Here is a 19399-nt window from a genome sequence, read left to right on the forward strand (position 1 = left end):
AGAACACTACCTATCTCCAAAGCTGGAAAAGTGACAAGAAGTTCTAATTATGTGCCAATTTCTTGTAAGTCGAGAATTTAAGAGTTTTAGAGTATATATTCCAAGAGCAAATTTTTTTTAAAAAAAATTTATTTTTCAGTAATCTCTACACTTGATATGGGGCTCAAATTCACAACCCCAAGATCAAGAGTCACATGCTCTGCCGACTGAGCCAGCCAGATGTCCCCCAATAGCAAATTTAAATCAAATAAGAAGGAATAAAGATTAAAAAAAAACACACACACATGAAATTATTTTGCCTCCAAAGAGATGACCTACAACCTCCCAGTCATCTGGAACCAAGTGTATATCAGGAAGTAGTCTCCATCAAATTGTTTGTCCTAAGTCCTGAATGGAAGGCAACTGTTAGATGGGGACAACTAATATTTATTCAGTTTGTACACCTGGTCATAAATGGAGTGATTCCATTGTTGTGATTCCATAAATAACTTGCACTTGTCTGAAAGAGCTTTTATCAATATCATTTCACTTGTATGAGATTCTCCAACCTAACTTTAAGGTAATTTTGCTGACTTAGATTAAAAAAAAGAAGAAGAAGAAATAAAATCCTAAGAGCTGCCTATTGTTATCTAACAAAATACTCCACCTATCATTTTTACCTTAGGAGACATTGGACTAATACTTTCCCCCTCTTTGTGGGTGCATTTAAAAAAAAACTAGACTGTTTGGGGATTACCAGAGATAAGAGGATAAGAATTTTTAAAAATGAATCTCATTTTATTGTCTATCACTATGAGCTTCTTGCTTGGCTCTCTTTCTGTGAGTGACCTCCCGGTCTCTGACTTTGTGAACATTTTTTCTTTTTACCCTTTGTTCCTTCCTTAAAGAAAAAAAGGCCTGTTATAATAGAAATGAATAATCTAATGGTATCCAGCTGCTACTCCCCACAGCTAGGCTCCTTGTCTCTCCTTCTTGCATATACGTGTTGTCACACACAAGTATAATGTATACAGCTCAGACATCTTAACAGACACCTCTACCCAGCCTGCCCTGAATGTAGTTGCCAACCCAACACCTCACTCCCGGTCACTGGAGAACAGATTGCCCGTTACATCACTCAAGCGGATTGTTCTCATTTCTCCCTATGGCATATGTTCCTTCTGGATGCTTTTGAGCTCATAGTTGGGGAGAGGCGAAACATATTCTGCATTTTAAGATTAATATTATATATAGTCGACTTTTACAAGCCTAGCACACCCTAGGGACTGACATTTAATAGATGTTAATGGAATTTAATTTTTACACACCCTATGTGAGAACATTTATCTTTGAAATAAAATGCTGTGAAACCTTACGTGGCACCAAGAAAATTTCAAAACACATTATTTTTTACTCTATATCCTTAAATCAAGTTACAGAGTCTGAGCAAAGTGGAAAAGCTGTTTCTTGATATTTAGAATTTAAAACCTGAATATAATTATCATTAATTTATTACACTGAGAGTATCAATAGGCATTTTGCCAGACTTATTACCAACACAAAACAATTCTAAAATGGTGCCTAAAAAGAAAGTTTTTTCACAACCTACTTTTCCATTGATTTTCATTAGGCGAGAAGTTCTTTCTGCAATAAATAAATGAATAAATAAATAAATCTGGCCCCAAACAAATTAAATAATTAACAGCATGATGAATGTTGCATAAATTTCTATGTAAGGAAAAAAACCTCTAATAAAGCAATACCACTCAGAAGTACTTGTAAAATTGTAGGTACTTGACAGTGCGTGTTGAGTATATTAATTTGTTCTAAGGCTATGCCTAGGAGCATAATAGCCACTTGTTTTTAAAGTACATTTTTGTCTGGATGTGAAATATAGTTTAATTTTAGATTTTGGTTAATGTTATAATTCATAGAATTTGGATAATTAATTAAAGATCTTAGAAAATGTCACCTTTGTAATCTTCCTAATTCATGAATATATAAAAAAAACTATCCATTTATTCTCTACATATTTAAAATGCTGAAATCTCTCCAGTTCCAAGTAATGAAGAAAACTCTTCTCTTTTTACTTCAGTGACTGGCACTGGAATGCCAACCTAATAAACATTTGATGAGTAAATGAATGATTTTGACAGGAGCCAGGCACTTACAGAAAAAATGAGGTAATATAGCAACCTTGCAAAGAGCATATGAGGAAACAGATCTGGTTCTTATCCTGCTTCTGTCATGGGCTAGCTGTGTGATCTTAGGTAAGTAACTTGACCTTCTTGAGCCTTGACCTCCTCCACGTAAATGGGGATGTCTGAGATAATCTCGAAGGGCCTCCTACCCCTCAAACCCTAGTTTGAGATCTTAAAATTAGCCAATCATTCTTGCCAGTTTGACTTTGGACTTTAGCCATAGGTAGAGACACATTTAGGCTAAAAAACCTCTGCATTTGAAATCACATGTAGTAGCCTCTAGAACTAAATCTGTTTAGGTTCACTATGCTAAGGCAAGTAGTAGGACAGGAGGCCGGGTGCCTGGGTGGCTCAGTAGGTTAAGGGTCTGCCTTCGGCTCTGGTCATGATCTCAGTGTCCTGGGGTCGAGTCCCACATCGGGCTCTCCGCTCAGTGGGGAGTCTGCTTCTCCCTCTCACTTTGTGTTCTCCCTCTCTCTCTCAAATAAATAAATCAAATCTTAAAAAAAAAAAAAAAAAAAGACAGAAGCCTGAGGGTTCACACATAAGAGATGTGAGCAAGTGTAGGAGACAAGAGAAGTAGAAGGATATCTAGAAAAGGCATCATAGTTCACAAGTCTCCAGATAACAGGTTTTCTTAGAGGTAACAGCAAGTTTTATTTATGACTGATTAACAACTGATTAATTTATAAAAGGCTTCCCTTCCAACGAGAGCACCAGAATGCTTTATTTCCTAATTGGATGGTGACTTTGCCCATAAATAAAAGAGAATCACTGCTTCCTGTTGGGGAGACAGTTTGACATGGCAGGTTTGTTCTTGTCTCTGTCCTGATTTACTGTATGACCTCGTGCCAGTCATTTATCTTCCCCAAACCAGTTTTACTAATTATAAAATGGAAATAAAAATACTTGCTGCCTTCACAGAGGATTAATGAGACAAGGTGAATGTCTCAGCTCCCAGGGGGTAAAAGGCTGTAGATAAGTAAGCAGAGAACTGCTAAGTAGAAGTGCAGGACTTTCCACACCACTTGGGAAAGAAAAAAATCCACAACAATAAAACCCTGGAGCTTTAAGTTTCCTAGTCTAAAAAAAGGGGGGGGGGCGCCCCTCTTACAAATGGTCCAATTTTCCCTCCAGCATACACTGGAGCCTGGGAAGGTCAGCCGCCAGGAGACAGGCGCGGAATTCATTCCTCCAGAGTTCTAACCCTTGCTCCATCGTGAACAGTGACATCCTGGGGGGGAAATTAGTGCTCTGCTTCCTCAATGTCTTCTTCTGTAAGATACTGGTTCTCATACTATGTAGAGACATGGAGACACAACTACAGATGCCTGACATACAGTGAGTTCCAAATAAATACCTCTTCTGTCTTCAGCAGCATAATTCAAACTGCTGGGATATTTTCCTCCTCAAAATCACAGGTTCTGATGAAAGACCGTTGGGGAATAAAGGTAGACGTGATGTAACATCTCTGATTTAAAAGGGGCGCGGGGAACTAATATAAAGCTTTGATTCAGCTCACTTTCTTACGCTGAAGAATATGTGTTTGGACAACGCCTTAAAATTCGCCAGCGCGACCGCAAGGGGGCACTGTGAGTCTGCTTTGTCGTGGGAGAGGCGCCCTCAGCGCGGGGCGGAAAGGGCTGGACGCTTCTAGCATCCCAGCGCCCAGGAGAAACACACCCCGTAGCTCAGGCTCCGGAAGGAGTGGCCTTGATGACCCAGCCGGGGCGGGGGACGAGGGGGCTACAGGTAGCCCGACAGCTCTACGCGCTCGTTCCCCTCCCACTCCGCAACAGGTTCCTTCCTGGCAGGTTCTTCCTGGCGGCTAGCTGTTGATGTGGGATCCGCTAGTGCCTGAGCTTGGGAACCCAGACACCCTTCCTCTGCCACCCCCCAAACTGTAGGGAACATTTGGGGTGTACCTGCGTCGGGTGTTTTGCTAAGCAAAAGGGGTCAAAGCTGTCTGTTGTTTGGTTCTTTAAGGGGTCTGTGTCCCTAAAGGGGTTAAGCTCTTCTGATTTAGGAAAAGAGGACCTCCTCTCCCTAAAACCAAAAAAAAAAAAAAAAAAAAAAAAAAAAGCCAACTGCGCGGTTCTGGAAACGACTTTGAAATCACCAGTTGTCTGTGGCCAAGGTCCGGGCCAGCGGATGGCACTCCCCACCGGGACTCCTTCAGGAACAGCGCCCAATTTAGGTCCTGAAATACCTCAGCTGCGAAGTTGAATCGCCCTTCTGCGAAAGGGGAGAAGACGGTGAACTTGCGCCACCAGGTACCTGGACCAAAATTCTCTCAGCCCCAAGAAGAGGTCAGATGATTAAGGAAATTTAGGCCATGTACTCGATCTGTCCCCCTGCCGCTCGGGTCCCCACCCCCAGGCGTTTCCCCAGCCAGGCACCGGCAAGACGGAGAAACTCGATTGATCCTGTTCCCTAGAGAGAAGGTGCCGCGGGCAGAGATGTCCGAGCGTCTCCTCTAAAGCGAGCTGGGTGGTGGAGTATCCATGTCCCCGCGATCCCGGGCGGGAGGAGTGAGCTCTGCTTCCCAGGCTCCGGGACGGAGCGCCTGGAAGCGACCCTGGGGACGGCTGCCCGGCGAGCTCGGGCAGAATTCACGGTGGGCGGACCGGAGTGGAAGCACAGTGGAGACTAGGGTGAAAGAACCCGGCAGATAGTAGGGTGGGGGGCCGGGTGGAACGCGCCAGCCGAGGGGAAAGTGTGACCCATCCCAAACTTTCGCAGACTCTGGGGCCCTACGAAGGAAGAGCCAGGCAGAAGCACCAGCTTTTTCCACCGCCCGGCGCGCCCAGCTGCAGCGAGAAGGGGCGGCACGCAGCGCCGGCTGGACGCGGGCGGTCCCCTGGTCGCGCCCACCCGCCGGGCTAAAGTGCCACCGCGCGGGGCTCTGGGCCGGCCTGCACAGAAGAAGCCAGACCGCTCGGCCTGCGCTTCGGCTCCGAGGAAGGGGCTGTAACTCGGCTTGGGCCAGGAGGAGGGAAACTTGGCCTCGCAGCCTCGCCCGACCAGGTCGGGCGGGGGGACGTGCCCTTGGGCGGCGAGCGAGCCCGCCGGCTGAAGTCGGGGAGGCTCGGGAAGAAGTGAGCGCAGAGATGTCCACGCGCTAGATAAATCGGATGAAAAAGAAATGTACAAAGCGATCCAAGGCCACCGCGCGAGCCCGGCAGCTTAGAAGCCACCCCCCTGCGCACCAGGAGGACGGCAGCGACTCGCACTCGCGAAGACGAGGCGCTCCTGGGCGGCCGCGGGTCTGCGCGGAAGAGCCGCCTCCTCAGCGTGGGGCGCGCATTCAGACGCCGGCGGCGGCCAGAAGCCGAGATGTGGCGCGCGGCTCCCGGCCGGTCCCGGCCCAGCAAACTCCGGGCGCGCCCCGCGCGCCGCTGACCCCGCGCGAGTCCAAGGGCTGTGCCGGCCCCGCCCGCCTCCGCCCCCTCCCGCGCCCGCTGCGCGCCCCTCCCCGCGGCGGCGGCGGCGGCGGCGGCGGCGGCGCATCCAGGGGCGGCGCGGAGAGGCTAGCCCAGCCGCCAGTGCCTGCGAGCTCCAGGCTGCTTGGGGAATTCACTTTGCCGCTTCTCCGCTTCTCCCTCCTAGGGCTTCTCCTGGTGGCTCCCTGGCTCCGGCCCTCTCCTTTCCTCTATACGGAAAACTTCGCTGCTATTTTTTTCCCCTTGGAGGAGAGGATTAAAAGTTCCCAGAACTGGTGCCGCCGGTGCGGCTCGGGCGCTGGGACGGTGCTTGCCGGTGGGGCTCGGGTCCCACCATGTGCACCAACATAGTTTACGAGTGGCTGAAAGCGCTGCAGCTCCCGCAGTACGCGGAGTCCTTCGTGGATAACGGCTACGATGATCTGGAGGTGTGCAAGCAGATCGGGGACCCGGACCTGGACGCCATCGGGGTGCTATTGCCCGCGCACCGCCGCCGCATCCTGGAGGCCGTGCGCCGGCTGCGGGAGCAGGACGCCGCCGCCGCCGGCCTCTACTTCACGCTCGAGCCGCAGCCGCCGCCCGCGCCGCCCGCAGTCGCAGTCCCCACCGGCCGCCGGGGGGAGCCGTGTGGCAGCCCGGCCCCGGGCACCCGCGGGGACCCCCGCGGCCAGACGACCGCCCCCCGCAGCAGGGAGCTGGTGAGCTACCCCAGACTGAAGCTGAAGATCATGATCAGGGACAAGCTCGTCCGCGACGGCATCCACCTGAGCAAGCCCCCGTACTCCCGCAAGGTAAGCAGGCGCCGCCCGGACCGCGCGGGGCGCGCGGCGGGAGGGGACTCGGCCCCACCGCTGCGGCCCGTTCCCGGTGACGACGGGGAGGCGAGGATGCTTTGGGTATTTGGGATTCTCTACTCTGTTCTTTCTGTATTCGCTCTTTATTCCTTCTTTCCTGGTGTCACCAGCGGTTGGTAAGACGAGATCCCACACCCAGATGTCAGTTCTAAACTAGGACCAAGTCTCCGCTTAGTGTCTGGTGCTCTCCTGTCAAGACCTGGAGGAGCGGCCCTTCTCCAGGAGCAGAGGGCAACTCCTGATACCCCCGGTAGTAGTAATTAGGTCTGAAGGGTACCAGCATGTTAATGCCACATGGGTTCCCTCTCTTTTTGAGAAACTTCCAAAGGGAAATTGGCTAACTCTTTAAAGAGTGGGAAATCACGCCCTGTTGCTCTCAGTTCCATACAGTCGAATGCCTTCACTGCTGCACATTTGAAAAGTGAACCACTGACATGGCCATTCTGGGGGAAAAGTTAAATGTCAGTCCTTGGGATGAGTTTCTTCAGCTTAAGTGCAGAGAGGGAATCGGTGCTAAAGACATTGGAGGTAATGGGGCCAGTGAGGGTGTACAGTGCTGAGGTCTTTGCTGGGTCATCAGTTTAGTTTACTATTAATCCAGATGAGACGAAGGAGGTACAACTAAGGGTTCTAGAAAGTCTGAGTGGACTCCTGTTTGGGAGGAGAGAGCACAGCCCAAGGAAGTGTGATTTTCAGTGGCCAGTGAGGAATCCCCAGGGAGAAATCACAGGGAAGGAGCTGGGAGGTTATGGAAAGGACCATGTGAGGAAAGCTGAAATATGGACTTGGGCGTGGAATAATTACGTAACAGAAAGTCTTGTTTTCGTACAAGGTCTGTCCCTCCAGCCGAGTGTTCAGTTTAGGTTTCTGGAGCCATCCAAGTAGAGGGTCCTGCCTTGAAAGGGAGAAGTAGGCAACACAGGTAATCCCCAAGCCTGCTTGGAGTTACCCAAGAAAAGGAGCCCCTCAGCTGGAAATCATGTAGAGAAGCCCAGAGGGAAAAGGTGGTGAAGAAGCTGCAGCTGGGGGTGGGGGTGGGGGACAGCTGTAAACAGCACCTGAACAGAGAAATATGGGTTATCTAAATGTTTTGTGCTCATCTTAGTCACTTGAGTTGCTTTATATTTTTAAGTAAAGATCATGATGTCTGGATTTAAGGAAGGGCAAGCGAAAACTTTCTTAAAAAGTGGATAGGTAGATGGGAATGAAGGGTTTAATATTGTCCGTAGGTTATCTTGCAAGAAAGATAGGCAATTCAGATAACGTGCTTGGGAGTATAAATTTGTTTTATAAGGCAGGTCTGAAGGACAGTTTGCCTCAAATTAAACACATATTTCGGTTACCCACGCTGTGTTACCGATGTGTGCCCCAGACAGAGGAATAGAGAGGAAAGCACACTTTTCCCAGGCAGGTAGCATTAGTCCTGTTTGGTGTGGATAGATGGACTGGACCATTAGTATAAAGGCTCATTCCTGGAGATAGCGGGTCAGAGGAGTTCAGTCGGGTCAGACTTTTCAATTTACATCCCAGGAAGTGAATTGGGTGTGAGCTGAGAAGATGTGATGAGCACGTGGGCACGCAGTGAGGGTGAAGGTCAAGGTCTGGCCAGAAAGGGCTACCGAGAATAAGGTGTGTCCCTAGGGCTTGCTTATTCTTCAGGAACAGAGCTGCGTCCAGACAAGAGGGTAGAGGAGAGGGTGGGTTGGAGGGGAGAGTGGCGTGCAGGAAGTATCATATTTTGGTTCTGATACTTAAAAACACAGGCATAGATATCAAACTTTAGAGGCTGAGAAAGATTCTTGTGTGGACACGAAATGTGTGGGTGTAGGTTTCGGACCTAGATCAGTGTGGGATATGGTAGTGCGTTTGAGCAAGTGTGATTTACAGAAGACAGTTTCACCTTATGTCGTAACACTGTTTACTTTCCGTGTAAATGATTACTTCAGTCAACTTCTATATAAATCCTCTAACAATGTTTGAGAATGAAGATACACCCCATTCACTTCCCATACACATTTAATTCTGGTTCTTGAACTGATGAAAGAACAGAGTGGGGGCAGAAGTGGTTTTGTACCTCCATTGATACTCCGCCTGTGAATCAGAAAAACAGAGATGACAAATTAAATTGTAAAGAAAAAGTTCTATTCCTGTATTTTTATATATTTGTTACAAGAAAAACACACAATAGGAACTGAAATATAATGACTGTATCCCAAACGGAGCATCTCAGTGTATAGTGCCAGATCACGCTGGTCATTCTGAATTTGTTGCTTATGTGTACATTGCCTCTAAAGTTTTGGGTTTTAAATTATTCGAGAATTGTCTTCTGACGCAGCTAGTTTCTGTGCAGATAGCGCTAGGACTTTTCTTTAAAATGTGATCCACGTTATAATATCTCCAGGTTCCTTGGCTCTGTCATGATCAGAATGCATAGGTGTTCATTATGTGCATTTGGGATTCTGCTTATTGGAGCGAGCCTCACGTCTCCTTTATAGTCCTTTGCATTGTTGATCCCTGTGATTTTTTTTTTTTTTTTTGGTATATTGGTAAGAATGTAAGATGGCTTGAAAGTGAGTTTATACCATGGATGGTCAAGGCAGGAATAGCAAATCTTTTATAGAGGAAAATAAATTGAGGAGTTTTCCTAAGAATACCAGAAAGGGCTTCAGGATTGTAGGATTTGCTTCAGGAACAGTTAATGTTTGGGGTGCTGTTCTGGCCTCATCTTACCAACTGCTGCCACCTTCCCCTCTTAGGTGAGTTGCAGTCTAAGTAAAAGGTAAGTTTCTCTTTGTTTTCCAAAGACAGTAATTAAAATATAAGTTCAAAGTAAGTTTCCCTTTGTTTTTCCAAAGAAAGTAATTAAAATGTAAGTTCAAAGTAAGTTTCCCTTTGTTTTCCAAAGCAAGTCTGCAGCTTTGGAAAACCAGGAGCCTGGAAAGAACACTGCTTGAAATCAAAAAGCATTGGATGAGTCCCTCTTCTGTCCTGTATTTAACTTCTGTGACTGCTGTGATTTCTGCCTTAGTGGGATGGGATATGTTCTCATAGGGTGGGACTTAGATACAGCTTTATACATGAGATCTCAGTACTTCACCAGGCTTCCCTACAAGCCCCTAGGCTCCAGGTTGCTGTGCTTGGCAAGATGCAGAAGCCCTGCCCTCAGGGAAGACCTAAAGTGGAACAGTCATACTAAAGTGTGATGATTACTTTGGTGGGGAGCGCAGAATGCCATGGACAGGTGCATCCAACTTCATTTGCAGGGAGGTGGGTCGGGGCAGGCTTTCCAGAATGGGCGTTTGGTCAGAGAACCAAAGGTTGGGAGGGTTTGGCCTGAGGAAGAGCAGGGTCCTAAGGGGAAGAATGTTCTAGACAGAACAGTATGTGCAAAGGCCTGGAAGGCAGGAAGTTGAGCATGCAAGAGGGCAACAGGAATTGAAGGGAATTCAGTCTGGCTGGAGCACAGAATGCTTGGAGGAAAAGGCAAGAGATGGAGAGACAGGCAGTGGCTGGTTCTGGATGGCCTTGAACTCCTATTTAGGAATTTGGAGTGTATCTTGAGAGGGGGGCTATTGATGGATCCTGAGCAGAGACAGGGTGAACAATTAGGTTGTTGCAGAGTGTGGGGAGATTTGCTGGTGGCAGGGACTGGGTGGTGACAGTGGGGGAGGAGCAGTGGTGGTAACTGATGACTCTCTGGCTGCCAGGGGTGCGAGGGGAGAGCTTGGGGTGACCTGCAGATTTCTGGGTTAGGATTACGATGCTGTTCCCTGACGAGGTAGGGGACCCGAAAGAAGAGCACGTTTAGGGAGAAAGATTTTGCCTTCGGGTATAAACATACAGAGCATTTTCACTCCCTTAAAAATCCTCCTGTGCTCCACCTATTCAAACTCCCCCAAAACCCCTGGCAACCACTGATCTTTCTCCTGTTTGAATAGATTTGTCTTTTCTAGAACATCCCACCGTTGGAAGCATATAGTATGCGGTTCTTTCAGATTAGCTTCTTTCCCTTGGCGATGTGCATTTAAGGTTCCTGCATGTCTCCTTCTGGCTTGACAGCTCATTTCTCTGAGTGCTGAATAACATTCCATTGTCTGGATATACCACTGACAGCCTTCTAATGAAGTACGGCTGAGAAGACAGAACTAAGGCAATGGAGAAGGGAGACTAAGTCAGGGAAGGGTTTTGCGGGATTATGTTTTTTTTTTTTTTAAGGATGAGAGGAGATGAAACATGTCTGAGTGTTGGTGGTGGGGAACCAGAGATAGGGAGGCGTCCCACAGGTCAAGGTCTTGGAGGAGGAGGGAGGGAATTGCGCCGAAAGCACTGGAAGGAGAAGGTGGATTTGCTTTGAGGGGGAGGGGGTGCCTCCTCCATAGTAGGAGAGAGCAGAGGAAGGATGGCTGAGGTGGGGGTGACATTGAGGAGCCCTCGTTTGTCTGTTTGACCATCTGATACCAGTGAGGAGGGGTAAAGTGGAGGGATTAGAGGTTTATGGAGAAGGTTGTGTTCATATGCAGATATTGGGTGCTCTGATCTGGTGCTTATGGCTCTGCATAAACATAAACATCACACAGTAGTGTTTATAGGGTATACGTAAGTGCACAAATGGAGATGGCGCCCTTGTTGTTCATATGTACGGGGTGCAGGTGACAGGCTGTGCATGAGCTTGTATGGCGTCCTCCGCAGCTTGACGGTGCTGGGAAATGCGGTGTGCTGGGTGGGAATGCTAGAGGGCTATAAAGGTATTCTGTTCACTAGCAGACTTGGCAAAGCCAAAAGCAGCCCTTAGGGTGGATAGTGGATGGGGCAGGCTTCTCGACTTTTTCACTTGAAACGTATCTCCTTGCCATACATTACCAGTTAACACTGTTTGAGTTAGTATAACCTTATTTAATAACACTGTAAGAGTGTTAGGCCTCATTTCCACCTCCGCGTGAATCTAATTATGTGACAAGACTCCCGTGGTAATAGGTCTGGGAATGGGTGTTCGGGAGACACAGGATGAAGGAATATGGAGACAGAGGTGGCGCGAGGGCTTCTATGTCTGTGCCAGGGTGAGGATATAGAAGTATTTAGAAAAACAGAAGTTGGGGAAGAAAACTTTTGAGTTTTGCCGTGGGTTCTGGCAGAGCTGAAATGACAATAAATATTCCTCCCCCAGAATTCCTCTGCCTTCAGGGAGTTATCAGGGACAGATAGGAAGCTGGCAAAGTTCAGTTCTCCCAACTCAAATCATCCTCAAGCATCCTCAGCCTAGGCAAATGAAGATCCTTCTAGGCTTTTGTGGTTCTTAGTCCCTGATTGGAACATGGTGGAAAGAAAGGGCCTGGAAGGAGGCGACTTTCCTCACGCTTTTTGTAGTTGACTTTCCGGAGAGTTTCCAACATGCAGACTCTTAGCCCATCCACCTACTTCTGGAACACTGGGCACCATGTGCCCATGTTGGTTTACAGCCTCCAGAATTGCCAGGAGAAATTGGAAACTGGCCCCTGTCCATCGAGGGCAGAGAGAGACCAGAGATAGAGGCAGACCAGGCCAGGCTGACAGGTGGCAGGTTTGGTAAGCAAGGGAACTGACGTGGGAGGCTTGTTTGGGGCGGCTGCACAGTGAAGAGCTCTCTGCACCTGCCTGCCAGAATCTTAAAGGTTTATAGAGAGGTTTTAACCGGGTATAGTCCCGTTTGTCATTCAGATGATCTCAGTATCACATTAGGCTCTCAAGGCTGCGTTCTCGAAGTGCCTCCCCATGTGGGAACAGTGGGAGTAATACTCATTCCAAGGATAGGGGAGGAGGTGAGGAGCCCCTGATGGCTAGGGTCCAGCTCTTGGGTCAACTGGTCCCCTCACTGACCTTCTTCAACAGCTAGGCCCTTGCATAACCACAGCGAACCAGACAGACAAATCAGACAGATGAACCAGACAGATGTGGTTCCTGCTTACAGTTAATGGATGTGTATGCGGAGGGCCTAACCCCGCATCTGATGTACAGGAGGAGTGTCATATAAAAGTTGAATGTAGGATGTGAAGGTGATCTGGCTGCAACCTGTCACCCCATTGATCGCCAGGGTTGATTCGGTCGCTCTGGCTGGTGAGGCGGGTGTCCCCTCCCCCACTCACTGCTCCGCGTGCATCCCTCCTAAAGCCACCCGCACTTGGTCTAAGAGGATGACCTTTCCTGATAGATAAAGGAGAACCGTTCTTTGGTCGAATGTATACAAAAAGCTTCACTCCCCTGCTAGAACCTCCAAACAAGCTCTCAAGGTCCATTTGTAGGAGAAAGTAGGGTACTCAAGCTTCCAAGACTCCAGACACATCCAAATGAGGCGCTGCACCTGGCAGTCTGCCCTTCGAAACAAACAAAACAATTGAATGTTGTTTCTACAGATGCCGAGGATTGGTGAATTTTGCACTTGTGTTTGTTTCAAATGTTAAAAAAAGATAAACTTCGGTCAAAACTGGAATGAAGATTATTAGTGATAAAATTTAAAATTAAAGTATGTTTATTCATTAAGTATTATCGAAGAACTGGGAATGAAAATGCTAGTTGGGCAAGTCATTTAATAAGCAGACCTCTGGGGGGCGCCTGGGTGGCTCAGTCAGTTAAGTGGCTACCTTCAGTTCAGGTCACGATCCCAGGGTCTTGGGATGGAGCCCCGCATCGGACTCCCGGCTCACAGGGGAGTCTGATTCTCCTTCTCCCTCTGCCCCTCCCTCCTGCTCATGCTCGCTCTCTCTCTCTCCCCCCTCCTCTCTCTCTGTCAAATAAAAGAATATAAGTAAAATCTTAAAGCAGACCTCTGAAGCAGGGCCAGAACTGGGGTGCCAAATTTAAGAAGGTGCTCCTCGTTGGGAGTGTGCAAGTCTGGGCTCTGCTCGTGGGCCGGCTGCCATTAACGCAATAAATCCATCATCGTGAACTGTCAGGTATTCGCGGGCATTGCCAACAGCCCTCCGATCACACACTAGCAGTCCCTTGCCACGCGTCAAACCTGTTGGCAGCAGCAGTGTGCTGTGGGCAGAAACGGGCCAGGCTCCCCCACAAGGCCGGCATGCTTTTCTGTGCATTATGGCAGCTCGGGGAGCTCCTCCAGGTGGGACAGCTCTGTGCATCCGGACGAGTCCTGTCTGCCGACCCCGTGCGGCGGCAGTGAAGAGCCCAGGCTCTTCACCTGGGTATACTGCGGGGTGCAGGTCCCAGCTCTGCTCCATGCTAGGGCACCTCGGGCCCCTCTGCCCAAAGTGGACAACGCTAGTGACTGCTTTATAAGGTCCTTATGGAGATTAGATGAGCTGGGAACTTCCTAGGCTATAATTTGTATCAGATCCCTGGGGCTACTGTCCTCACATACCATGAGGTAGGTATATAAAACAACAGAAACGTATTCTCTCACAGTTCTGGAGGCTGCAAGTTGAAACTTAAGGTGTTGGTAGGGTCTTGCGCCAAGATCCCAAGGGTCTGCACTGTGATTTACCAGCAGGGGCCACCAAAACCTCCAAAGGCCATCTCTGTATCTGCACCTGCCACTTCAGGCACCCCGGGGTCTGCTGGGGCGTATGGTCCACGTGGCCGCACAGCTGGTACAGAGCCTTCTCTGGTTCTGGGCCGCACTCAAAACTAGCAGCTTTTCTAGTGTCTTGGTAAATGGGCTGGGGTAGCACATCCTAATGAGGGATAGGTTGCCTCCAAAGTCCAAAGAGGCCCATTTAGGCGTTGTGCCTCTTTTTTGGGTTGGGGGGGCAGATTCAACAGCTTATCCTCACTTAAGAAAGGGTATCTCAATATGGCCCCCACCACAGGACCCCTGAAAATTTCATCGAGGTAGAGGACCCCTCAGCTTGTGTCAGATGTCTCACCTTCTGACATGCAAAGTCCTTACCATTGAGTCTAGCGTAGTTGCTACTTCTTGTTCACTAGGTCCAAGCAGCATAATGTCAATGTAATGAACCAGTGAAAGGGAAAGGTGATCAAGAAGCCTCTGAACTAAATTATGACATAGGCTGGAGAGTTGATACACCCCCTGGAGGTCGGACAGTGAAGGTATGCTGCTGGCCTTGCTTGGTGCATATTGAGACATCGAGGAAATAGCATTGGCCAGATGTACAACCTGGCTCATGGTAAGTGCTCACCTGTGTGAGCTCCTGTTACGCCATACCTAATCGTGTTCAGATATTTCAGCCTCCATCAGAGTAGTCTTACATCAGCTTTGTATAGAAAAGTCCATTGGCTCAGGTTTCATTCCTGATGATAGGGGTGTTTAGTAATTAATCAGTGGCAGATTTTTTTTTTTTTTTAAGATTTTATTTATTTGACAGAGAGAGAGAGAGCACACAAGCAGGGGGAGTGGCAGAGGGAGAGGGAAAAGCAGGCTCCCTACTGAGCAGGGAGCCCGGTGTGGGGCTGGATCCCATGACCCTGGGATCATGAGCGGAGCCGAAAGCAGACGCTTAACCGACACAGCCTGAACCCAGGTGCCCCAGTCAGTGGCAGATTTTTACTACACATGATGCCCAGTCATTTCTTGCCAGAGGATACAGTAATGAAAATAATTTTTAAAAATAAAAAAATAAATAAAAATATAAACACTTCAGAATTTAAACATTCAAAATTAGGTTGTAATCTTCAAAACAGTCACTTGGTAGATCACAGCGTTTCCGTTACTCAAAACATTTCTGAAGGTCTAGTGCCTGCAGAGCACTCTTTAGAACATAGTGGGGACAAGCCTTCATTCTTCTAAGGTAGACCTGGTTTGGGGTAAACACCTAAAGTGATTTGGAATCAAATCTGAGAATTATGACTAATGACAGTCAATAAAATATGAAATGGAAGACAGAATCTGACAAGAAAATGGATATTTTTTTCTTGGTATGACTTCTAAAGTGGTTTTAAGTTTTGTGATATTTATCATTCTTTTCCTACTTTTGAATCCTTGAAAATAGGCTCTTACTGTGTATCTACGTCATCCGTACGGAATGCCTCAACAAAACACAAAAGTCAATTCCCTACGTATCTGCAAAGAGTAAGGCACTAGTCATGAACTCTCCCAATAGATAATTAGTGTAAAGGTGCTTATGGCCCTGTAGGGCAGGACTTAAGTAAACTGGGCATAGATATTAGTAAACTGCAGCACTCGATGGGTTAATCTGGATTTGGGTGGTATCTTGGTGTTCTTACAGCTTTTCCTTTGCTTCTTCTGCTGTTCTTAGAAAGCTCTGCTCTACGCTGCCTTCTCAAGTCTTAGAGAAGTCAGAGTCCTCATTTCCCCTCTCACACTTGAGTGAAAAAAGATGCTAAAGGCAGGAATACCAGTGTTAAGAATGCCCTCATGAACCTTGTATGCACTTCGGTAGTTGTCTAAGGTATATATGACAAAGAAAGAAGAATTAAGTTTTGATAAAAATGCCATTCTTTTTAGATTATAGAATTGCTCAGATTTCAGTTCATTGGAAGTATGTTCTGAAATGAATTTTCTTAAAATAAGGTGAGTCAGATGACATGGACTTGACCAGAGCTGGTCCTCGAAATATGTCCTAAAAACATTGCCCATAGCGAGCAAGTTCACCAGAAACCATGATAGTCATAGCCTCTCAAGGTTATAGCCTGTTTAGAGTTAGAAGCAGCATTGAGTTCTTGTCTTATTACTGCTACTGCCTGAGCTTGAGTTGATGGTTTTTTAACAGTTATTTTCTAAGTTTTATGAAAAAATGTTATTTCAGATCAACTGCCGATTCGGACTTGGAAGGCCTGGGAGGGATAGGAAGGAAATTCTCGTTTTCAGTCAATATAAAAACTATTAAGGGTAAATAACTGTGGGTCATGCCAAAAGGCATTAAGGATACAATCTGTCTTACATAGAGACTAAATGACATCTAATAGTTTAAAGAGATTTCATTACTGCTGCTAATTGAAATAAATGGTCTGATGAGCTCCAAAAACTTTACTGTTAGGTTTCCATAAAGTTATAAATACAAACGGAATAAGACCTACTTCATTTGGAACATGTTTGAAAGATAAAGAAGACAATTGGTATGTATTTTTTGTTTGCCCAAATCATAACAAATAGCACTTCTAAGTTTTAAGATGTTTTCCCTAGAACTTATAATTCTATAATAAGACTAGAGGTATACCTACTCTATTTGACATGCAGAGTGTATAATTTTTAATACCCCCCTTCTATTTGACAATATTTTCTTAAGTAATGGTCATGGGATAAAATACAATAAATATTTCCTTGATTACTTCTTTAGTTTTAAAGCAATTAACAATGAAAATAAGGAATACATTTTAATATTAAAGTATTCAAACTTAGTAAACGTATTTTATCTATGACATAAAATTTGCACTTAACCAAACTAAAGTATCATACTTTGCAGTTTGTGCTGTCTCACTGTTTTTGAATTTTCAACACAAATAAAAACTCAAAGTGGTCACAAAAGAATAATAAAACTGAAGTACTTCAAGTTTTGTTTGTTTTTTGTAAATCATGGTTCTGTCATTGTTTATTTCAAACTTACTGTTTACTAGGAATATATTATACTATAAGAAAGATGTGACAACTTTCACAAACTTATTCTAGGAAAGGACTCTTGTAAACCAAGTCTGTGGGTTGGTGCCAACTGTGTAACCATGAGTTCTCTGAATTAACTCTCGTGCAGAACACAGTGCTTATTAAAAGGACAGGTAATAACAAGATAATTAGAAGTGAATACACATACCATTAAAACTCAGCAGTAAGTAACTACAGCATCCACAGTTTAGACCAATGATTTTTTTAGGGAGGAGGGTCTTACCAGTCATGTTATTTAGAATTGTCTGTAGGGCATGTTTATAATTAAAAGGCTTATTTTGTTTTTAGGGACCTTTTTATTGCCTACAACTGGGGTGAACCATTTCCTCTGCCCTGCCCTGGAAGACATAAAGAAATGTGATCATTTTAGTTTAAGAAAAGCTATTTCTTCTGTAAAGTGGTGCTGACATCTCTCTCACAGGGTTGTAGAATGAGTGAAATGGGATCATATTTATCAAGTGGTTTCATAAGTTCTAAAACAACTTTATAGATTTAAGATATTCTTATTGATAGTGGATAAGTCATTATGCTTATCAGAAAACTTTGAAAACATTTCTGACTGAAAATCAATCATACTGAATTGAGCAAATTTGGAGAACACTGAAGCAGATCTAGAAGAAATTGAAAATGGTCTACATTACAATTTCTAATGCTACAGTGTATTTCTTTAAAAATAATTTATATGTAAGAATATTTGTTTTGTACATGTGCACAAATCTCGTAGTATACTGTTAGTGAATAAGGGGAAGAAGGCTGTTCCTAAGTCTCAAGTATCACTTGAAAAATGATTTTAGGGGTGCCTGGGTGGCTCAGTCGTTAAGCGTCTGCCTTCAGCTCAGGTCATGATCCCAGGGTCCTCGGATGGAGAAGCGCATTGGGCTCCCTGCTCCTTGGGAGGCCTGCTTCTCCCTCTCCCACACCCGCTGCTTGTGTTCCCTCTCTCACTGTGTCTCTCTCTGTCAAATAAATAAATAAAATCTTTAAAAAAAAAAGAAAAATGATTTTAATACTAAGACATAGTCTATCTTAGTTTAGCACCACAATTTAACTTCTAATCATTTCTTATTGGGTTGAAACCTTACCCATATTATCATTGATTATTATAATTTTTTATCATTTGAAAATGTCATGTTTGAGGAATAGTATTTCATCATTCTTTGAATTAGATTTCTTAGATTACCAGGTTACATAATTTCATATTTGTGGCTTTTAATATTTGTAATTATGTATTGCCTGTTCATGGTGCTTGCCTGTTTTTTTTCTGTGGTCTCAGTCTACTCCCAGTTGCTTTGCAAGAGCTCTTTATAGATTAAAGAAAATAATCATGATTGCATAGAGGTTGCAGAGATTTTTCCCAGAGTGTGGTTTACCTTAGAATTTTGTTTTGGTTTTTTTGTATGTACCGAATTTTAAAACTCTTATATATTCTACCTTATCAATAATTTTAGCAATTTCTTTCAGACTGGAGGAATAAAAAGGTACAAAGTCAGAATTGTTTGAATTATTTTTTACCATTTACTTGGACAAGTTATTTAATCATTCTAAACCTGAGTTGTCTCATCTATAATATGAGTGTAATATTACCTACTTCTTAACCTTATGATTATTACGTTCTTCTCAGGACGAAGATCTTATCTTAGATTGTTAGTTCACATCCTTAGCATTCTGTTGAGGCTAAATGTTCTTTTTTAATTTCTTTAAATCACCACAACAGATGTAATTTGTTTGCCTGCTATCACCATCAAGAATATTTTGCTCAATGGGGCGCCTGGGTGGCTCAGTCGTTAAGCGGCTGCCTTCGGCTCAGGTCATGATCCCAGAGTCCTGGGATCGAGCCCCACATCGGGCTCCCCGCTCGGCGGGAGGCCTGCTTCTCCCTCTCCCACTCCCCCTGCTTGTGTTCCTGCTCTCGCTGTCTCTGTCTCTGTCAAATAAATAAATAAAATCTTTAAAAAAAAAATATTTTGCTCAATTTATCGTTTGCTTTTTAGGTTTTCCTTTTTTTAAAATAGAGAAATAGAGTTAATCTCTATTTTTGTGATCACTTTTATCCTTATAAATCCCTTTCTTGAGTCCAAAATCTGTTCATATTTACCTATATCTCCCATTATTCTTTTCTTGTTTGTTTCATTTCTGCATTTCGCTCTCTCACCCACCTGAAAATTTATTTTGGCACATGGCATAAGGTAGAGCTCTAATGCTCTACGTAATCATACGTGACAGTTATGTGCTTTACAGGAACTCCAGCTTCTATTTCTGCATCTTGTCTTATTCCAAAATTTAACGGAAATGCTGCAGGTATTTTGCTGTTACACTGCCACTGGCTTTCAGTCTAAGATACTCCTCATGATGTTA

General features: G+C 45.4%; 1 protein-coding gene across 1 annotated transcript in view; it reads left to right on the top strand.

The window, feature by feature from the left end:
* Window positions 1–5709: 5709 nt before the first annotated feature.
* The window catches only part of SAMD5 (sterile alpha motif domain containing 5), a 58046-nt gene continuing 44356 nt past the window's right edge, over window positions 5710–19399 (top strand). The window contains exon 1 of the mRNA XM_081829118.1: window positions 5710–6414. Coding sequence (XP_081685244.1) covers window positions 5959–6414 — 456 coding nt within the window. The 5' untranslated portion in view covers window positions 5710–5958. The remainder of the gene's footprint in view (window positions 6415–19399) is intronic.

This window comes from Leptonychotes weddellii, chromosome 8, assembly GCF_054177405.1.
Source record: "Leptonychotes weddellii isolate Sample4059 chromosome 8, ASM5417740v2, whole genome shotgun sequence".
NCBI lineage: Eukaryota > Metazoa > Chordata > Mammalia > Carnivora > Phocidae > Leptonychotes > Leptonychotes weddellii.